At 35.3% G+C, this 22,305-nt stretch overlaps 1 protein-coding gene across 1 annotated transcript in view; it reads left to right on the top strand.

Annotated features, from left to right (window-relative positions):
• GPATCH1 (G-patch domain containing 1) overlaps positions 1-22,305 on the top strand; it is a 53,845-nt gene that overhangs the window by 25,374 nt on the left and 6,166 nt on the right. The window contains exons 10-18 of the mRNA XM_044661448.1: positions 4,971-5,175; positions 6,628-6,924; positions 8,181-8,359; positions 9,754-9,881; positions 10,855-10,991; positions 11,251-11,420; positions 14,942-15,152; positions 17,001-17,108; positions 22,176-22,300. Coding sequence (XP_044517383.1) covers positions 4,971-5,175; positions 6,628-6,924; positions 8,181-8,359; positions 9,754-9,881; positions 10,855-10,991; positions 11,251-11,420; positions 14,942-15,152; positions 17,001-17,108; positions 22,176-22,300 — 1,560 coding nt within the window. The remainder of the gene's footprint in view (positions 1-4,970; positions 5,176-6,627; positions 6,925-8,180; positions 8,360-9,753; positions 9,882-10,854; positions 10,992-11,250; positions 11,421-14,941; positions 15,153-17,000; positions 17,109-22,175; positions 22,301-22,305) is intronic.

Raw genomic sequence — 22,305 nt, forward strand, 5'->3', positions numbered from 1 at the left:
TGTCTTAGGATCAATACAAAGTATCATTTCCAAGGTAGAGGAGTGGTAAGGCCTAGGCAATTAGAGTTAAGTGACTTACCCAAGGTCACACAGTTAGAACGTATTTAAGATCAGATTTGAACTAAGGATCTCCCTAGGCCTGGCTCTCAATCCATGGATCCACCTAGCTGCACTTCCACTGGTTCTTTACATACTATCTCTAAACATGCCCAAGTTTTCCCCATCCTTAAAAAAACCCGAAACCCTTCACTAGGTCCTACCATCATCTCATTTTAGAGCCCTATATCTTTTCAGCTAAACTCTCAAACATATTCTATCCTTATGCCCATGCAACTTTTTACCTATTGAACAGTAATCAAATTAATGGTGCCATTGCTTCCTGAAAGGTTACATCAATTAAGTCCTCTCTGGCTCTACTCTCACCATTCTTGTGACTTCCCATAGCAAAACCCTTTCCCTGACTAGCACTTTCTTATATGTGTTGTTTTCTACTATACTGTAAACATCTTGAGGTCTTTTGTACTTTCACTCCCAGCACTTAATATACTTTTTCACACATGGGAAATTCTTAGTAAATGCTTTTTATTCATGTTTATTATTCATGTAAATAGTCACGGCTTTCCTGGGGATGTTAATAAATCATATTTCCAGTCTGTAAAGTCTAGAAGAAAAACAAAACAGCTCCAGTGTTTCTTTGTACAAAGAGAAACTAAAAAGAATTGATTTAAATCCAACAGAGAAAATAAAATGTAATATTTATATACCTCTGTGATGAGTAGTTTGTGAGTTTAGTGAAATGTTTTTGGTGAAAGGAAGTAGATTTGAATAGTTCAATGGATTTGTTATCTTATTGGTGTAGTTATTCATTAATTACTGGAACAAAGGAATTATGAAGATAACTACAATTGGGAGAGCCCTCAGAGATTATCTAGTTCAGTCTCTTCCTTGGAGCATGAATCAAATCCCCTTTACAACCTCTTTGATAAATAATCATCAGATTGCTCTCTGCATAATGATCTCCAGTAGTTGGGACTCATTACTTTTCAAGATGCATTGCAGGTTTCTTCCTTTACCCTCCCTGCTTACAGTTCAAATAGCTCACATCTTTTTTTTTCTTTTTTTTTTCTTTTTTTGCTTGTTAAGATCTTTTATCTGGAGAGGGGCTAGGGAAAACAGATTGTCAATTGATGATAATAATACTATCTTTTGATCAACTACCTATGTAGGTTGTATAGTACTTTGCTAATTTTAAAATTTAGATTTTACATGGTTCAACTTCAAAGTAGTTTAAAACCTTTTGGGAGGAAAATTGGGGAAATGCAGACTCTTCAATTATATGTATATTCAGGCAAAGTTGAACAATTAATATTTCAAAATTATTGTTTTTAAAAAATTAATAATTTTAACCAATTTGTCATTTCCTTATTAATGTATTAATGCCTATCAATATTAAGAATTCTGAATTTCACAAATATCTGAATTTCAGTTTTGTATTTTGAAGTAGGGAGGTAAAGTCAGTGATTTACATGGAAATACCTCAGGTTGAAAAATACAACATAATATTAAAATTAAAAATTAAGGTTTGATCAGAATCCATATTAAAATTTGGATTTAATTATTTTAACCTTGAGATTTGTTATGGTCCAAATAGACAAGCAATATGTAGATAGCAGATGAGACTAGCTCAAATATACCCCAATTATATGACTAAGATTTTTAAAGAAACTGCATTTTAAGTTTAAGAAGAATGTTAATAAAAGTCATTGTTTGCTGAACATATTAAACTATAATCTTATTTGAATTAAAAACAGAATTTAAAGCTAGCCTTTTCTTGCATGTGGAACCTTATGAGCCAATTTAAGTAGTTCTGTATATAATCTGATACTTGAGTCTATCTTTGATCCTATTGCTTTGAGTTCTTCTGCCAATACAGCTTATAATCCCACTCTCGCTTTGCAAACTATATATTTTTGTTAGTATTCTTCCATAAGTACTCTATACTGCATTTGCTCAATGTCCTGGCTCTCTGATCAGGGGATTGGGTGGGAGCACAGGAGGAAATATTTTGCAGATACCAAGATAGCTTTCTGCCTGTAGCTGTCTGTAAACTGTATGTTTGCTTTCTCTCATTCTTATTATTTGACTGGCTCACTTCTTTATCTGATCAAATAGGTCTTCTGTGTCCTTTTTTTTTTTTTTTTTAATTTTAAACCCTTAACTTCTGTGTATTGACTTATAGGTGGAAGATTGGTAAGGGTAGGCAATGGGGGTCAAGTGACTTGCCCAGGGTCACACAGCTGGGAAGTGTCTGAGGCCGGATTTGAACCTAGGACCTCCTGTCTCTAGGCCTGGCTCTCAATCCACTGAGCTACCCAGCTGCCCCCTGTGTCCTTTTTTAAAAACAAAACATCCTTTGTAATAATATGCCATAATTCACAACTATTTTGGGTCTTTCTATTCCTTTTTTGTTTATTTTCAATTTTATATTCTTCTTAAATTCTAGTATGCCAAGATTTGTAATTATATATCATCACAGAGAAAATATTGGTGTTAAAAAATTTGGCTTTCAGGGTAGTAAGAAGCTTAGAAATATTGAGGGCACTGCAAAATTCCTCCAGTGCAGCCCAGCTTGACTTCTCTTATAATTCTGAGCCCAGTTTATTGTCATTCTGTTGTACTCATCTGTCATTCTATTGTACTCATTCAGGAAGATAATCAGCTGACAACAAAACAGTTCCTGTCCTCAAGGAGCTCACCTTCTATTTGAAGAAATGACATGTCCATGTAACTTTTCACCCAAACAGCTGCCCAAAGACTTTCAGTTCATGTGGGTCTGAGAGACTGATTCCCAAATGTTCAGTTCTCTTGCTTTGGCTTGTTGTTCCACCTTAAATTATTCTGGGAAAGTCTCTAAAATAAAATTTAGGTAGGGCAAGATGGCATCATGAATACGATGATGGATTTGGAGTCATGAAAACTTGAGTTCAAGTCCACTTTCTAGCCATGTGATCCTGGGCAAGTCACTTCTGTCAGTCTTAGTTTCCTGATATATAAAATGGGGATAACACTTACCTTACAGGGCTGTTGTGAGGATCAAGTGAGATCACATTTGTAAGGTTCTTTGAAACATTAAGGTACTATACAGATGATGATGATGATGATGATGACGATGACGACGACGACGACAGCAGTGATGGTGACGTTGATGGTATATACAGTTTGTATTAATAAAATGTCCTAAACAGGGTCCCTAAGTCCTTCATAGATGCTCATTATACAATATGGTTATTGGTTGTCTGACAGCCTTTATTTTACCCCATAGACACAAAGATCTCATGAGAACCTTTGAACAAATAAGAAACATAAGCCATTGAAAGAGCCCATTGATTCCATCCACTCCTATCTTCCCTACCTCCAAAAGGGAACTGAAGTTGGAATTGTAGTTAGAGCAATCCTTTGTCATTCTGGGAAGTCTCTCTCACAGAGTCCTGTACAGTCTCATCAAGGCTTGTAAGACAGCTCTGTGGCTAAGATTTTCCCCAAAATACTTTGAAATGAGCTAAACAGCTCCCTTTTGAATGAATTTGGTGTGTTCAAGTAACTAAATTGTTTGCTCTCCCAGGTCAAACCCTGGGCAGGAGCCTTGTAGACTGCCCTCTTTTTATCCAGAGATTATATTTATTAGAAAACCTCTTTAGAAAGTTTAGTTCCCAAACTCTCAAGCTCAGGAATTAATGAACTGGGGGTTACTCACAAAGCAGGTACTATCTAGGAAATCTTTTTTTTTTTTTTTAAACCCATACCTCCTATCTTGGAATTAATACTCCAAGGCAGAAGAGTAGTAAGGGCTAGACAGTGGGGGTTAAATGACTTGCCCAGGGTCATACAGCTAGGAAGTGTCTGAGGCCAGATTTGAACCCAAGACCTTCCATCTCTGGATCTGGCTCGCAATCCACTGAGCCATCTAGCTGCTCCCTAGGAAATCCTCCTTCTCTGCTAGAAGGCTAAATGCTTGGATCCTGCTGCTTAGGAAATTCACAATATCTACCCATCTACATAATTGTTTGGGATCAGGAGCATTGTCCTTGAATTCCCCTTTTGAGCTGAATATAAGCATTTTTCCCATTGGTCTGTGTTTCTGTGGTATCATTACTATTCCTCTGCATTGGAGAAGGCAAATGGTAGGGAAAGTGGAAGCTTTTCCTACTCTGCTGTTTTTTAAAACAAGGTCCAGAGGCAAGTCCTCAAAGACTCCAAGATCGCTATAAATATTGAGTCTGACTTAGTGTGTTGTCCGTCTAGCTCCATTTGATAACTCAGATAATGTGCATTTTTCCTACACTTTATTTTTCTACCAGGGGAAGGGAATAAACATTTATATAGCACCTACTACATGCCAGGCTCTATGCTAAGTGCTTTTACAAATATTATCTCATTTGATCCTCGCAACAACTATGGGAGGTAGGTGCTATTATTCTCCCTGTTTTACAGTTGAGGAAACTGAGGCAAACAAAGGTTAAATGATTTGCCAGTGTCACATAGTGTCTGAGGCCAAATTTGAACTTCGCTTTCCTGACTCCAGGCCCAGAGCTCTATCCACTGTGCCGTGGATGCCTCTATGGATTGTTTAACTGAGCTCCTTCAAATAATTATAGATTTCAGTGAGATAGCTTTGTTGTGGTTCCAGGATTGGTGTAACCCATAGGAGCCGGTACATTTTATATAGAACATCCATTCCAACAGTATATTTATTGGAAAGTAGAGAGTGATAAAAGCTGAAGGGTTAGGAACAGTTGAGTTGTCTTGGGTTCTTGAACAAATGCTTTCATTTTTATAAGCATAGTAGTGCTTATAACTAGTATTAATTTGTAAATTTGTGATTTCTGATTATAATTTTGACAATTAAATGTAATATGTTCGTATTTATGTTAACTATGAGTTTTTTTAACTTGTATTTTCTGTTTTAAAAGATTTACCCACCACCTGAATTGCCAAAGGATTACAGGCCAGTCCATTATTTCAGACCTTTTATAAATGCTACCTCAGAAAATTCTCATTTACGTCAAGCACTATCAGAATCAACTGGGAAAATATTGAGTGACATGTCAAAACAAAGCAGGTATCAGTTAAATGCATCTAAGAGGGGAGAAATGCTTGGAGAAACTCCTATTCAAGGTATGCATAGCAAAGCCATTTTAGTGAACATTATGTAACTTGTTTAAGTAGGTTCTTCTTTGCTCATTGAAGAGACATAATTTTGTATTTCTAACATGTTAAAATAAAAGTATTTTGAGTGACATTGTCATGCCATATATCAGAGCTGCATACCAAATTACCAAAAATAGATAAATAGCTAATAAAGACAATATAATTATATTCTTTTATTTACTTGATAGTTTGTTGGGTTTAGTACCATCCAGTTTTTGGTTAAGATGTTGCTTTTCTTTTATCTGTCTATCTGTCTATCTATCTATCTATCTATCTACCTATCTATCTACCTATATATCTGTTTGTTTTTATTTTAAAAATTAATTAACAATATTTTTCCATGGTTACATGATTCATGATCTTTCCCTCCCCTTTTCCCTCTCCCCTCTTGGTGCTGATGAGCAATTCCGCTGGATTATACATGTATTGTTGTTCAAAACCTATTTCTATATTATTAAGTGTGATCATTTCAAGTCAAAATCCCCAATCATATCCCCATTGAACCATGTGATTAATCACGTTTTTTGCGTTTCTACAGATATTGCTCATCCTAAGCAAATTTTTTAGGACAGGTCTTAATTATCTAAGAACTACTGGTAATTGATAAAGGGGAATATGGCATTTCTTACTTTTATTTACTTAGATTGATAGCCACATTTCTAACATTAAGAAGTCATAGTTCTTATCTGCCACTTAGAAGGGTAGTCCAGAAACCTGGTTTTATGAGATCCCTTACTTGGTGTTGGGGAATACTGAAGAGATTATGATATAAAGGTCTTCTTTTGAATACTGTCTTGTGCCTATGATGTAGGTTTTGTCATTGATTTAGGCTGATGAGTTGTAGCTTGGGCCATAGAGGCATATTGAAGCAATGGCCAGCCAAGTATGGGACACCATTGACTTGGTGTAAGGTGACCCAAAGTACCATTTTCTATTATTAACTTGTTTAATGAATATTAACTTACCTGCAGTTGTTTGCCATTCCCTAAAATGTGAATGTCAATAGTTGACTTGTGTCTTGTTCACAGGGATAGTATGAGAACAAATTGAATAATATACATGATAACTTTTAGCCTCCTTTAAAAATTTGATTTTAAGGGGGCAGCTGGGTGGCTCAGTGGATTGAGAGCCAGGCCTAGAGATGGGAAGTCCTAGGTTCAAATCTGGCCTCAGCCACTTCTCAACTGTGTGACCCTGGGCAAGTCACTTGATCCCTATTGCCTAGTCCTTACCACTCTTCTGCCTTGGAGCCAATACAATACACAGTATTGGCTCCAAGAAGGAAGGTAAGGGTTTAAAAATTTTTTTTTATTTTGTTATAAAATATGTTATTAAGATATTAAACATGAACAATAACGTTTAGAAGATTCAAATATAGTTACATTTAATACTTCACAAACTCTTACTGTTTTTATTTAGGCTCAGCAACATCTATCTTAGAGTTTCTATCCCAGAAAGATAAAGAAAGAATAAGTGAAATGAAACGGGCAACTGACCTTAAAGCATCTGAAATAAAAGCCAAAGCTTTGGTACCAAAAGCTTGGAATAGCAGATTTCAGCCAGATTCTCCAAATGATGTTCCATGCACACAGCAAATGTTATTGAGTGGGGATATAACTGCTGGAAGATCCAGTGATTTCAGACCTTTTACAAAAGATCCAGAAAAACAAAAACGATATGAGAAGTACTTAGGCAATGTTAAACAAGGACAGAAAGGTAATGTGGGAATCTTTTTAAACTTGCTTTTTTTTTTTTTTTAATTCATTCTAGACCACTGTAGGATGAATTTTTATGTGATTAAATAGAAAAGTATTTTTTTTATTCCACTGGTACTGAGTCTAAATTTGCCTTTGAACCAAGTTTAACCGATCTTGGATCATTCAAACCCTGGTGGAAGCCTAGCATTCTACCTAAGAGTTAGACTTGTGGCAGGTGGATCTGGAGTGCAGTTAGAAACAGATTTGGAAAAAAACCCATGGGTTTGGAGAGCATTAATAGAGGAAGAGTAAGGCGTAGTGGTATTGGTTAATTATCTAAATCCAAGAGAGGGGCAGCTTTTTAAAATCAGTGAAAATGATTTACACATTGTTTTTAGTGTTCTTTTTAGTGCATGTATGCCAGTGATTTATTATGTCCAAGAGCATCAGTGAATATGAGTAGTTTTTACTCTTGAGTACCTTCAAATATGTTAGAAATTAAAGATGAAACTGTATTTTACAGATTTCTTTGCTACCCTATTGCATAAAAGGCATTAACTATTAATATATTTATTTAAAATCCATGAGTTTATAACTGTAATAAAATGTTATTGCTATATTGAAGAGACCACTGAGCTGAAAAGTTTGGTTTCTAAGGATTCTAAATTTTAAAAAATATTTCTGAACAACTAATAGTGGGAACCAATCTTTTTTGACATTTTAAATGAATGTTTTCCTTAATAAATACGGCAGAATTTTTAACTGTCATGATGAGGAAGAGAGCAGTTCTGCCTTACTTTCCTGACTTGTTTGAAGTTAGAGTTTGTTATTGAAGTACTTTCTTAAAATTAGAGCTTTTTAACATTGGTATGGTAAAGATTTTATATTTCTATTAAAAAATCAGGAACATACAGTTTGACTTTTCATTGACACAAAAATAAATTAACTCAAATATAGGTGATCATCTTATGAACTAAATATTTTTCATTAAGACCTCTTATTTTTAAAAAATCAATTTTTATTGGTACACAGATTATTTTTCAGCTTCTTTTTAACCTTACGTTGCATCAGTTCATATACATTTTATCATTTTTCATATTTGCCATATTTTCTAGCACTGTAAGATTGCATTCTTCTACCATAGCCCTTATCAGTGGGTATTGGTTTTGTTTCTGTCTCTTTACCAATACAAAAAGTGCCTCTATAAATATTTTGGTGCATATGGAAGACCCTTTATTTTTATGATAAAATTGTTTCCTCTGTCCTATACAATAGATGCTTTGGAAAGTTGTTTAGATCCTAGGATGACTGAATGGGAACGAGCACGAGAACGTGATGAATTTGTGCGAGCAGCTCTGCTATACAAGCCCTCTAGCTCATCGCTATCTTCCAGATTTACTCATGCTAAACAGGAAGATGACACAGACCAAGTAGAAGTTCCTAGAGACCAAGAGGTTTGCCATCACAATCTTATTGAACTGTCAATTTTTAATTTAAAATATTATAGGAAAATATTTTAAAATTTATAATTGTAAGTCACAGGTTAAGGTGATGTATAAATAAAGGACTAGCCTTACCATTAAGAAGGTTTGGGTTCTTAGTCTTTCCTCAGGCATACTAGCTAATGACTGAGGGTAAATTACTTAACCTTATATGGTTTTTTGGGTACCCAACTGACTGCTTAACCCTGCCCCTATTCCTGTTTTTCTCCCAAAACCCAAACAAAAGGGAGATCCCAATTTGGTTCACAGCCTGGGGGAGAAACTGTAGCCTTAGCTTAGAATCAGATGGTTTTTCTGGGAGCAGCTAAAGAGAAAATTATTTCACAAAAAATATCCCAATTCAATATTAATTTTCCACAGTTTGAGTAAGAAGCCTTATAGTTAAGTAGATTGGATCAAAAGATATGTATAATTTATATCTTTTGAGGCATTGTTCCTATTTGCTTTTCAGAATGGCTGGACCAGTTCACAGTTCCACCAACAATATACTGGTATTCCAGTTTCTTGTAGCCTTTTCAGCATTTTGTCATCTTCATCAATCTGATGGAGATGAGATCTAAGTACCTCTAGAAAACTTTTTACTCTGTGTTTCAAATGCATTACTGATTTGCAGTTGTCAAAGATTCTTGATAAACTGAGGTAACAGAAAAACTGTTAGACTTCATTAAAGCTAAATTGGTGAAATGGTATATTGTCAAATACTTTATAGAAATGTAAAAGATTTATTTAACTAGATTTCTTGAAAAAGTCTCTCCTTTTTATGTCTTCAGTTGATCAGATTACATTTTTATAACTGTCATTCAATTACTTAACTAGTGTTAAGTGCCTCCTTATTTCAAAGACTAAAATGAAATATCCTCTGCCCTCTCAGAACTTACCTTCAGAGGGGCAGCTGGGTGATTCAGTGGATTCGGAGCCAGGCCTAGAGACAGGAGGTCCTAGGTTAAAATTTGACCTCAGACACTTCCTAGCTGTGTGACTCTGGGCAAGTCATTTAACCCTCGTTGGCTATCTCTTACCACTCTTTTGCCTTAGAACAATACATGGTATTGATTTTAAAATGGAAGGTAAGGGTTTAAAAAAAAAAGAACTTACCTTCAATTGGGAGAGATGATCCATATATATAAGCATATATAGAATTCATGTAAGATGAATACAAGGCAGTTCTGGGAGGGAAATGCCTTAGCAACTAGGAGGATCAGAAAGGTCTTCATGTAAGAAATAGCACACAAACTGAGTTTTGAAGCAAACCAAGCATTTCAGGAGGTATTGATGATACAGGAGAATGTTCCAGGCAGAAGACAGCACAAAGGCAGAGAGAATATAAAACATTTGGATTTTTACAGAATGATGTTGATGACAAACTATCTGCTGTGAAGATGAAGATGTTTGGAAAGCTCACAAGAGATAAATTTGAATGGCACCCTGAAAAACTGCTTTGTAAGAGATTTAACATTCCTGATCCTTACCCAGAGTAAGTTGTTACCAAGAAAGTAAGATTTAAAGCATATTTTTCCATCAGGACAGACTTTTCATATTACTAAAGTAAAGTAACTTCTGTCTTTATATTTAAATGTTTGTGTACTTTTAGTGTGCTACCTGTTACTGGTAGCCTTAGAAATTAAAGCATTTTCATTATTGTCTATAAATCCTATATTATAACATCATTCATCTTTTATGCTCTTTGTAACAATTAAATTAAATTATTTATGTACTTTTATCTTTCCATAGCAATGCAGTCCTTTGCGTTTAGTTACAAGCATTGCAAGAAAAGATGTACAGCTAAACCAATACATTTGTATTGTTTCATTGGTAATGTCTTTAATACTTACATATAGAGGGGGCAGCTGGGTGGCTCAGTGGATTGAGATCCAAAGATGGGAAGTCCTGGGTTCAAATCTGGCCTCAGACACTTCCTAGCTGTGACTCTGGGCAAGTCACTTGACCCCCATTGCCTAGTCCTTAACACTTTCCTGCCTTAGAACCAATACACAGCATTGATTCTAAGAAGGAAGTTAAGGGTTAAAAAAAAAACAAAAACTTAAAATATAGACATTTGTGATGATTAGGAAATATTCCTTTAAAAATTATTTTTATTCTAACCATAAAGATTTGCATTTGTATACAAATAGAAGAATAGAAGAAGAGGATTGTATATGAAACTTCAGGTTTCTATTATGAATAGTTTGTTTTTTTCTTTTAAGTATATGAGATCAACTTATAGTTTTCAAAGCTATCCTGCTTCTGGAAAATACTCCTCATGTGCCCTACAAATGAATATTTTAAAAATTAATTAAAAGTGGTTCTTTAGAATACTGAACTACTTTAAGTAATACAGATCTTTGTAGGGCCTGTTAGGACAAAATAAAAAGAATTGATATTATTTAAGGATAATTTTTTTGAAAGCTAATGTTAATGAACGTTCACCTTTTTTTTTTTCCTTCTAGTTCAACCATAGTTGGATTACCAAAAGTTAAACGTGATAAGTATTCAGTATTCAACTTTTTAACGATATCCGAGACTCCAACATTAGCCACAACTCAAGTATCAAATGAAAAGACACAGCAGAATCACAGTCGGAATAGTGAGTAGGGCATCATTTGATTAATATAATGAATAATATATTAATAAATGGTCAGATTTGGAGACCAAAGCAAATAATATTAAGAAATTAAATGTCTTGCAAACTTACTTAGAATTATTTATAAATTTATAAATCAGTTTCTGTTCTGATGTTCCTACTATTTAAAGTATAATAATGAAATATGGAACAATAAGTGATTTATTTGATGGAGAATTTCACTTCTATGACTCTATTATTATTGGTATCAATCAATTTTTAGAACTAAGAAAACCATCCAGGTGGGATATACCTGACCAAGAAGAGAAGAAAGAAGATTCTATTAGTGAGTTCCTAAGTATGGCTAGATCAGAAGTTGAAATTCAGAAACAACAGCAGAGACCATTGGTAAATAAAGCTGAAGGGAATCCAGTGGAATCATCTTCAACGAAGGTATATATGAGACTACCTTTTCTCCCCTTCATATTTATGCTGAGACCATTATCTTTCTCCATGGACAGTGATTTCTGTACTCATTACTCTGTAGAGTTCTAGAATCTTAGCTGTGTTAGAAAAATGGTTGACTCAACCCAATGTAGCAGAGTAGTACTATGTATAACTCTACCTGTATTAAACTTTAGAACAAAATTATTTACTTAATAAATTCTCAATTTATAGTTTTTCTCTAAATTTCCCTCTTGTAGATATTTTTTTCCTAGTTTCTCATGTTTGCAACTCAAGAAATATTCCTTTTTATTAACTTTTTTCAATTAATAAGCATTTATTTTATATAATACTGCCTCCCTTATTCCCCATTAAAAAAGGGATGGGGGAAGGGGAATCCTTTTGACAAATATATAGTCAAGGAAAACAAATTCCCATATTGGCCATGTCCAAAAATGTATGTCTCATTTGGCATTTTGGGTTTCCTCATCATTCTGTCAGCAGCTATGGGTAGACCTCATTAAGCCTCTGAAATATTGGCTGGTCATTGCATTGATCCAAGTTGTTTTTTTTAAACCATTACCTTCTGTCTAAGAATTGATAGGTATAGATTATAAGGTAGAAGAGTGTTATAGACTAGGCAATTAGGGTAAAATGACTTGTCTAGGGTCACATAGCTGGGAAGTCTTGAGTCCAGATTTGAACCTAGGACCTCCTGTCTTCAAGCTTGGCTCTTTATCTACTTTGCCACCTACCTGCCCCTGATCAAGAATTTTAAAGTCATTTTTACATTGCTACTGTTATTGTATAAATTCTCCAAATTCTTTTCTCTTTGCTCTGCATCACTTCATACAAATCTGATCAGGTTTCTCTGAGATTATTCTTTTTGTCATTTCTTATTATATAATGATATTGTTAACTTTATATGCTATAATTTGGTTAGCTATTCCTTAAAGGGTACTCCCTTAGTTTCTAAATCTTTGCCAGTGCAAAATCAGCTACTGTGAACATTTTTGTATGTCTTGTTCCTTTTTCTCATTATTTGTTTTTAGGGTATAGACTTAGTAGTGATAATACCAGGTCAAAGGGTATGTTTAGGTTAGTAACTTTTTGGCATCATTCCAAATTGCTTTTGTAAGAGAGATATATTTGGAGAGGTCCCTGGGATGTTAATGGGATGACAGGCTTGAGTGATCGAGTCTGTCTGGGTTGCTCTCTCCTATCACCCTTACCGAGAAGGTGTGAGATATTCTCTTTATGAAGGTATATTCACAGAGAATGGGCAGGTGATGATAGCCTGGTAAGGATTCCTTTTTGGGGTTAATGATGTTAGGTCCCCAGATTTGGCAGCCTAAAGACCCCCCCACCTTTTAGTCAGACCACTGTGCCAGGTCAAAGCTGCACAGCAGGGGGGCTTGGCTGTTGGAGTCAAGCCCTAAGCTGGCAGCCCTTCCCACTCCCTCTTGTTCCCTCAGTATCCCTTTTTCAAGAATCTCTTTATCTGACTGCTTTCTAAAGTTTATTACTATTGTTATTAATATTGAAGGAGATGGAGGAAGGGCAGTGGTAAATAAGAGAGTCCCTAATCTAATCCCAATCAAGTTCCTTCTTCCCTGTTCAAACCAAACAGTGAGACCAGAAATTCACCTTCCTTTCCCTATATCTTATCCCTAAGCTAAAAACAGATTGTTATTGATATCAGTCTTCTCAGTTGGCCTAAGGCCTGGTGGTGGGGGTGAGGGGTGGTCATTGACCCTGCGAGGCCTGGGGTATCCTGGAACTCTTCCTTGATGGTCTCAAATTAATTCAGGAACAACACAGGTTTCGGGATGTCCAACTGTCTCCAGGAAATCCTTTTGAGGCTTTCTCTAGATCTTGAGGTACCCAAGAGTCCTTCCTCTCCCCTCAGAGATCCCAGAATGAAAACCTCCCGTCAGAGTTCTTTCTTTCCCACCGTCCTTTACTCCAGGCTCAACCATTGCTCTGTCACTCATCTCTGCTCTGCACATTCCAAGAGCTCCACTCTTACAACCCTGTCCTTACACTTTCCAGATTGGTTGGACCAATTCATAGTTTCACCAATAGTACATCAGTGAATCCTTTTTTCCTGCAGCTTTAAAATTCATCAATTCATGTTTTTGTCAATGAAGTAGAACCTCAATTGTAGTTTAAATTTCCCTAACTTATCAGTAATCTGGAGCATTTTTTGGGAAAAATTAATATATTTTATCTCCGTTCTTCCTTCCCTTCCTCTCTCCCCTACCCTACCTTGAGAAGGCAAGCAATTTGTTTTAGATTATACAAGTGTAGTCATGCAAAACATATGTTGGAGCATTTTTATGTATAAGAAATGATGAAGAGGATGATTTTAGAAAAACCAAGGAAGACTTGTAGGAACCGATACAGTGAAATGAGCAGAACCAGAAGGACAATGTATACAAGAACAACAATACTGTAAAGATAAACAACTTTGAAAGACTGTTCAACACAATGGAACTAACAGTATTACCAGAGTACTCATAGTGAATTATCTTATCCACTTCCATATAGACAGATAATTAAATCAAAGGGCAGATTGGAGATTTTTTTTTAATATGGCTAATGTGGGAATTAATTTTGTTTGACTATATATATTTGTAAAAGGTTGTTTTTTTTTTTACTTTCTCAACAAGTAAGGAAGGAGAGGACTTGGGAGGGAAAGAAATCAGAATGTCTGTTTATATCATTGGTCATTTCTTATTTAGAGAGTAGCTTTTATTCTCATAAATTTAAATCTGTACTTTTATCTATCTTGGAAATAAGATCTTTATCAGAGAAACTTTATTATAGAGATTTTCCCCACTTCCTTTCTAATCTTAGCTATGTTGGCTTTATTTGTGCAAAAACTTTTTAGTTTTATGTAATCAAAATTGTTTTATCTTTTAAATTCTCTCGTCTCATTTGATGACCATGAATTCTTCTATTCATAGGTCTCATAGGTAAATTTGTTTATGATGTGACCATGGAATCATTCTTTTTTTTTTTTTTTTTAAATCTTTACCTTCTGCCTTCGATGGCTCCAAGGCAGAAGAATGGTAAGGGTAGGCAATGGGGGTCAAGTGACTTGCCCAGGGTCACATAGCTGGGAAGTGCCTGAGGTCAGATTTGAACCTAGGACCTCCCATCTCTAGGCCTGGCTCTCAATCCATTGAGCTATCCAGCTGCCCCCCATGGAATCATTCTTGACTTTTTATTTTTTGCTTTCTACTCTACTCTCTCTGCCCCCTCCCTGCCAAATTCTGTTTGCCAAATCTTGATTCTACCTTTTCAGCATCTCTTACATTCATCCCCTTCCTTCAACCACCCTGATTCAAGGCTTCCCCATCTCTCGCCTTGGATTATTTTCTTGGACCCTATTCTGAAGGGGCCCTTTGGTATTGCTCCTAGCAGCATATATACACACATGCTCATTGGATGTTCTCTGCACTATTTTTCTCTCCTTCGGTATTTTGATGTCTCCTTTTTTACATTTCTTTCTGTGTGATATTGAGGTGGAAAATGAAAATACAGATCAGAAGAATGAAGATGGTGGCAGACCTTCCATGGATTTATTTAAAGCCATCTTTGCCAGTTCTTCTGATGAAAAGTCCTCTTCCTCTGATGATGATGAGAGTGAAAATGAAGACAATCAAGCTGATCCTGGAGAATCATATCCCCAAAGTCCAAAGCCAAGTGATTTGGTAGAAACATCTGATATGCAAGGTATTTATTGTCCATATTTAGAACTTCTGTAATTTAGGCAGAAAATGACTATTTCTAGAAGAACTATTTTTTTGCTTTATTTGCAGAACTGACTATTAGGATACTTTATAATCAGAGATAATTCTTTGTTTAATTAGCTAATGATTTAATTTAAGCAGTGATAATTGTGCTTTGGCTGGGCTTCATGGGTAGCTAGGTTATTACTTGCTGCACAAGATAAATTGAGTAAGACAACTTCTAATTTCTCTCTAATGCAAGTATTTGGTGGACATTTAGGAGAGCCATGATTATTGATTATCACCATCTTTTCCCTTACATTTGTTTGTGAAGGCTCTGTACCAAATAGAGTTCTTTGTAAAACTTTAATTCTGTTGAGAAAGACCCAACCAAGTGGAAATTTTTATAGCTAAATTATTAATCTTTTTTGAAGTGTTTATAATTAATGAAGTCAGGTCTTTTGGGCTTTGTGAATTTTTGGACATACATACCCATATGTACACATTCATTTTATACATATATTTTAATTCTAAATAATTTGTTAGCATTTAACTTGATTACTATTCTAATTTAAAACATTTTATTAACATCTTATTTTATATCACTTCATTTTTCAATATCTCTCTACCCAGAGAGACTTTACTTATTTTAAAAAAAGAGGAAAAAGAAGTTTGATAAAACCAAGCAATAAATCAGTTGAATTTTACAGTGTTATATCCAGGTCTTACATTTTAGGCCACCAACCTCTACAAGGAAAAGAAGTGAGCTACATTCTCATCTCTTGACTCTGGGGCCAAAATTAGGCATTATAATTATATGGCATTCACTTTAAATTTATATTTTACTCATTGTAGTTCTTTACAGTCAATGTTTCTCGTGGTGTTATAATATTTCTTTGCATTCATGTGTCAAAATTGTTTAGTCATTCTCCAATTGGTCTTCATCGCCTTTACTTTTAGTCCTTGCTGCTGAAAATAGACTTTAAACAAAACCAAATCAACATACGTTTATAACTATGCTTCAAAACTAATTTCTCTATGCCTATGGCCATAATAGCTTGTTAGACTTCTGTTACGGATATAATTTTAGAGATGATTTTATTCCTAATGCTTTTTTTGTGGGGGCAGGTTTTTGTAGTTACTACTTTTGGTTTCTGCAAGTGGCTGGTTGTATGAGGGGTCATCAGGAAAGCTGTACATAAGTACAACTTCAAAATTCGTTATCCAGAAACATGAGCTAAATTGTTGGCAACTTTATATTAAAGAAGTAGGACTGTCTCCCAGTAGTACTAGTTGATACGAAGTAATTTAAAGTTTGAAAACCACTTAAGACATCCTATCTTATTTGATTATATTCAAACAAAGTGATGAAGAACTGCAACACTGTGGGCATTGTAAGTAATATCTATGAAAAATCAAAGTGACCTCTTAGTTCCTCATATTTGCAAAACTAGATTTAGATACTTTGGTTAGTGTTTGTTTTTTTACAGAACAAATTTATCCTAAGGCCATATATGTTTTATGATCCCTTTTATAGAGATGTATGTGCCAGAAATCTTATGCAGAATCTATCATGTTTATTAATCTAGATATGTAAATTTATTTTTTTTTGTTAACCTAGGCATGTACATCTTTTGGTATCCTTCATGCTGGAAAATTCCATGTAAATATAAAATGTTGCAAATGTCAGCTCTTTTCCTCTGAAAATATATGAAAGAGACTTTTGTACACTGTGATTTTTAGTCAAAGTATATCATTACCCTGGGCCAAGAGATAATCCTGTATCTTTGTAGATTTTTTTCCCCCAAAGGTGTTTCTTTTTAAAAAAGTAAAATATTCTCATTTTATCCAGTCAGTGAAGTGGTGGTCAGTGAGCCAATGCGTCCTGTCACTTTGCAGAAGATGCATCTGGATGAAAGAGAAGAATTTGGCCCAAGGCTTCCTCCTGTGTTTTGTCCTAGTAAGTTGAAAACCCTAGGTATACATATGTACTTCAGAAATAATTTCCGCTCTCTTACTTCTGAATTTCATTTCAATTAATATTTATATGAAACACCTGTTGTGTGTGAAACATCATGCTAAATTGTGGTGATATGAACATAAAAAATATCTATTATTCCTGTCGTTAGGGAGCCTACAGTTAATCTAGTAGGGTGAAGAAAGCAGAAAGAAAGATATAATATATCCCAAAAAGTGTGTTAGCAAAATAGAATATGATCCCTGGAGAAGGAAGAGAGATGGATCACTTTCAGCTGAAATCAGTGAAGACTTCCTGAAGAAGTTAGTCCCTGACTGGGCTATGATGGCTAGGTCAGCCAAAAGGAGAGGAAGAGAAGAGGACTCTAGAAAGGGAATCACTCACACAGGTGTGGAGAGGGTAGGACCACTGTGGTGTTAGTGTTAGGGCCAGAATGTGGGGAACCTAATTGCCTGGCTTTGGTGCCAAGGAGTCTATGCTAAAGCTTTTAAAATTAATTTTTCATGGAGAAAGCATGGTATGTGGAAAAGAGCCATGGGCTCTGGAGTCAGAAGATCGCTGGAGTTCAGCTTTTACCTCTAAGCCTTACTGTCTGTGTGTCCCAGAAAGTCACTTAATCTACCTGCGCTTAAATATCTGATCTATAAAATGAGAAGCTGGATGAAATGACCTCTGGGGTCCCTGTCAGCTCTGGATCTGGACCTGTGAGGCAGTTGAGACTTGGAGTCAGGAAGTCTTCCATTTGAATCTTGCCTCAGATATCAGCTTAGCTTCTCTCAGCCTCACTTTCCTCATCTGTAAAATAGGGCTAATAATAATACCTATCTAAAAGCTCTTAAAAAGACCAAATAAGATACAAAGAACTTTTTTAAAGTGCTAATATGTTAGTTAGGATTATCTTAACAAAATAAATTAATTCCCTTTAATAAAGTAGACATTGTGAGTTAATATTTTTGCAAATCTAAAATAAGATTCAGATAGTATTCATGAAGCATACTAAATCTAAAACAGAAAAATATCCATAATCTTCATAGCATTATAGATTTAGAACTGAAAAGAACTTAAACAACATTCAAGTCCAACCTCCTCATTTTATAGGTGAAGAAACAAAGTAAGGAGCAAAAAGTTGTTTTAAATAAGAAACAAAAGGCAGGTGTAGAAATATTCTGAAGGAGAAAAGAATACAATGTAGTACTTTTAAATCTCTGAACTGAGAAAGAACATTGGATTTGGAATCAGGAGGTTTGGATTTAAGGCCCAGCCCTGGCAGTGATTTCCTGATTTAACATAAATCAGCCCCTCAGGCACTCTGAGCCTCAGTTTTCTCAACTCTAAATAGGTTAATACTTGTACTCCCTGAGAGGCAGCATGACATAATATATAGAGACCTGGGCTTAAGAGTCCAGAAGACTTCAATTCAATCTGATTTCTGACATATCTGGCTTTGTGATGCCCTGTAAGTCACTTAACTAGAACATTCTCTTTGAGATGATAAGCTGTATAGCATATGCCATTCTGTTTTGGGAAAGGAATTTTCCTCACCAGAAATTTCCCTATATCAGTGGAATAACAGATCTGGTCAAAAAAACCCCAGCAAAACCCAGTCCTTATAACATGCATCTTATAGATCACACATCTATAGTCAGTGTCCGAGGTCATATTTGAATGCAGCTCTTCTTCTTTCCAAGCCTAGGTGCTGGTAATAAGGTATTTAAATTTCTTTCTTTCTTTTTTTTTTTTTTTTCAGGAGACCTTAGTGAAAACAACCAGGGAATATACTTTGTTGTGGGGAATCACATAACAAGATAATATATTTAAAGTTCTGGTATCTGAAAAGCACTAGAGGAAAATCCATTATAGGCTCATAGCTTGAGAGCTAGAAGGGACCTCAGAGGCCATCTGTAGTCATCCACCCCAATGTTAAAGATGAGGAAATAGAGATCTTTAGTGTAGTTGATATGTCACCCTCCTATGGTTTCTAATAATAGTATCAGAAGTAATATAATTTATGCCATTGATACATCAGGGATATTAAGTAGATTCTTTTGGCACATTGAGCATTGAGTGGCCTAATTGGAAGTGGAGCTGGAGTTTAATGAAAGGTGAGACTACTTATTTTTTTTTCTGCTTTTCTCTTTTAAGAAAAGAGGGGGCAGCTGGGTGGCTTAGTGGATTGAGAACCAGGCCTAGAGATGGGAGATCCTAGGTTCAAATCTGGACTCAGCCACTTCCCAGCTGTGTGACCCTGGGCAGGTCACTTGACCCCCATTGCTTAGCCCTTACCACTCTTCTGCCTTGGAACCAATACACAATATTGATTCCAAGATGGGAAGGTAAGGGTTTAAAAAAAAAAAAAAGAATAGTATATACTTTATAGGTAAAGAGTATTAAGCATTTATTAAGTACCTGTATTGTGCCAAGTGCTTTGCACTTACTGTCTTATTCAGTCCTCACAACAAACTTGGAGATAGGTGCTGTTATTTTTCCCCATTTTACAGTTGAGGAAACTAAGGTAGACATTGTTGAAGTGACTTGCTCAGGATCACACATCTATAATCAGTCTGAGGTCATATTTGAATGTAGCTCTTCTTCTGTCCAAGCCTAGGTGCTGGTAATAAGGTATTTAAATTTCTTTTTTTTTTTTTTCAGGAGACCTTAGTAAAAACAGCCAGGGAATATACTTTTTAAATGTTTAATCTTTATGTCTCATTTTCATAGGATTTTCTGGATATCATTTTAATAAAAAGTTTGTTTGACAATTGATAGTCTGAAAAGAATATTGACAACTTATCAAAAAAGACCAGAGTAAACAAAATTGGGCGAGCATACACTAAGAGAAATATGTTTAATGTTAGGCTTTGAACCAAAGATATTTCCTTCTTTGAGATGTTGGAAAATAATAAAAACTGAAACTTTTGTAACACTTTCTTCTGTAAGGGCTAAAAGTAGGAGTTCGACAAAAGTGAGGAAAGCAGTTGAATAAAACAGTTTAATTTGAGAAGTACAGACAGAAAATAGAAAAGGAAAAGAGAGATTATTGTTCTAATACCTATGACTATCCCTAAATTCCTATTACTATCTAAAATTTTCTAATAACCTACCTTTATCTTCTGAGGACAGGTTCTTCTTGCCTGGCAAACACCAGGCCTGCCCTAACCTACATTATCTAAAAATTGATTCACTAACTCTACCTATCTTCCTAAATAATCAGACATTAATCCTTCAATTAATTTTCTACCACCCAATTGTCATTAGCCAACTGCCAGTAGCCCCTTGCCTCAGAGACAGACCTCTTCCTGCTCTCTCGAGATCCAGAGGCAAAGGCCTCTAACTGTCAGTATTCCTTCCTTATCTCTTTCCTGTACTCCCTGGTAAGGGAATCTTCAGCTCTGGCTCACTGACAGCTGTCAGTTCTGATCTACTTAGAAATCCTACTCTCTTGCCTCTTAAGGAGACAGAGGGAGAGATTAAGAAAATCCCTTTAACACTTCCGGAGTATAAAATGTTTTGAGGTTGTTTTTTTTGTTGTTGTTCTTCAGTCATTTTCAGTCACGTCCAACTCTTGGTGACCCTATTTGGAGTTTTCTTGACAAAGATACTGGAGTGATTTTTCCTTCCATTTCCTTCTCCAGCTCATTTTATATATGAGGAACCAAGGCAAACAGGGTTTTGCTCAGGGTCACACAATTAGGAAGTGTCTGAGGACAGATTTGAACTCAAGAAGATGAGTCTTCCTGACTCTAGGAATAGGGCCCTATCCACTGTGCCACCTAGTTGCCCTAAAATAAGTTTGCTTTGATTTAGTTATTGTATATTTAATTTTTTTTTTGTTGTTTGACAAGGTGTACACTAGGATATTAAAATATCTTGGTCTTAAGTTTAATGTGGTAAATTCCACTTTGGTGAAAATACTTTGCTTATTTATTAATTATTCAGCCATTTAAATGTTTTTTGATATCTTTTGTTATTACATCATTCATCTGCTTATATTTCCATCCCTATCCCTCTCACCAAAGGGCATTCTTTATCATAAAAAATGAAAAAGAAAAAAGCAATTGAGCATAATTAACCAACAAATTAATCCCCCCTGTCAGTATGTGCTATGCATTGAATCACATACATAGTACTCCACCTCTGCAAAGGAGCCAGAGTTCCATTCTATCAAAGATCTTCAGGATCAGACAAGTAGCATAACTACTCAAGGAGCAATTAGATTTTTGTTGAGTATGACCTCAAAGAAGAGACATTAGAAGACATTCCCCCCATTTTTTTTTAACATCTTACCTTCTGTCAGAATTGATACTAAATATTAGTTCCAAAGCAGAAGAGCGAGTGGTAAGGGTGAGGCAGTGGAATTAAGTGACTTTTCTCTGTCTCTGTCTCTGTCTCTGTCTCTATCTCTGTCTCTGTCTTTCTCTCTCTCTCTGTCTGTCTCTGTCTCTGTCTCTGTCTCTCTCTCTCTCTCTCTCTCTAAGTATTATTCATTATATGGGATGGCTCTCTGGGATGAAGGAAGGGATATTGGGACAATTTCGGCAATGTTGATGTGAATTTTGCTTCCCTGGTTCTACTTGTCACATATATCAGTTTTATATAAATCTTCCCATGCCTTCTAGTCAGCCATTTTTAATGAGACAATTTTTTTTTTTTAGCTTAAGAAGCCCTGTTTTTTAGAAAGACTATTTCTAAAACATTTTTTATATGAACGCTTATAAAACAGTTGATCTGATGATAATTTTAAAATGTTTATTAGCAGACTGGTTTATTATAATTTCATAGAGTATGTAGGTCTCATTATGATGGGTAAATTTTATGGTAGCTCCTTAAAAGTTCTATTGTATAGTCCCTTGTACATAGTCTCAATAATTGTTGAATTGGATTAAATGCACTAATCTTTGTGTTTGGATGCAACAGAAATGAGCCCATGAACACAAGTTCTACCTTAATGTTAACTCTAGTCTTTATTGCTAATTCAATTTTGATATCGTCAACCTTTTTGCATCTGTTAGCTTGTGTGTTTGCTGTGCTTCAAGTTGGTTTTTATTCTAGATGCTCGTCAGAAACATGAAGCTGTGCAGCTCACTAGTTTTGCGGAAGACCATCCAAAGGAAAAATCTAAAAAGAGCAAAGAAAAAAGAAAGACAAAGAAAGACCATAAACACAAAAAAGGAAAGGTAAG

Source organism: Gracilinanus agilis, chromosome 2 (assembly GCF_016433145.1).
Source record: "Gracilinanus agilis isolate LMUSP501 chromosome 2, AgileGrace, whole genome shotgun sequence".
Classification (NCBI taxonomy): Eukaryota; Metazoa; Chordata; class Mammalia; order Didelphimorphia; family Didelphidae; genus Gracilinanus; species Gracilinanus agilis.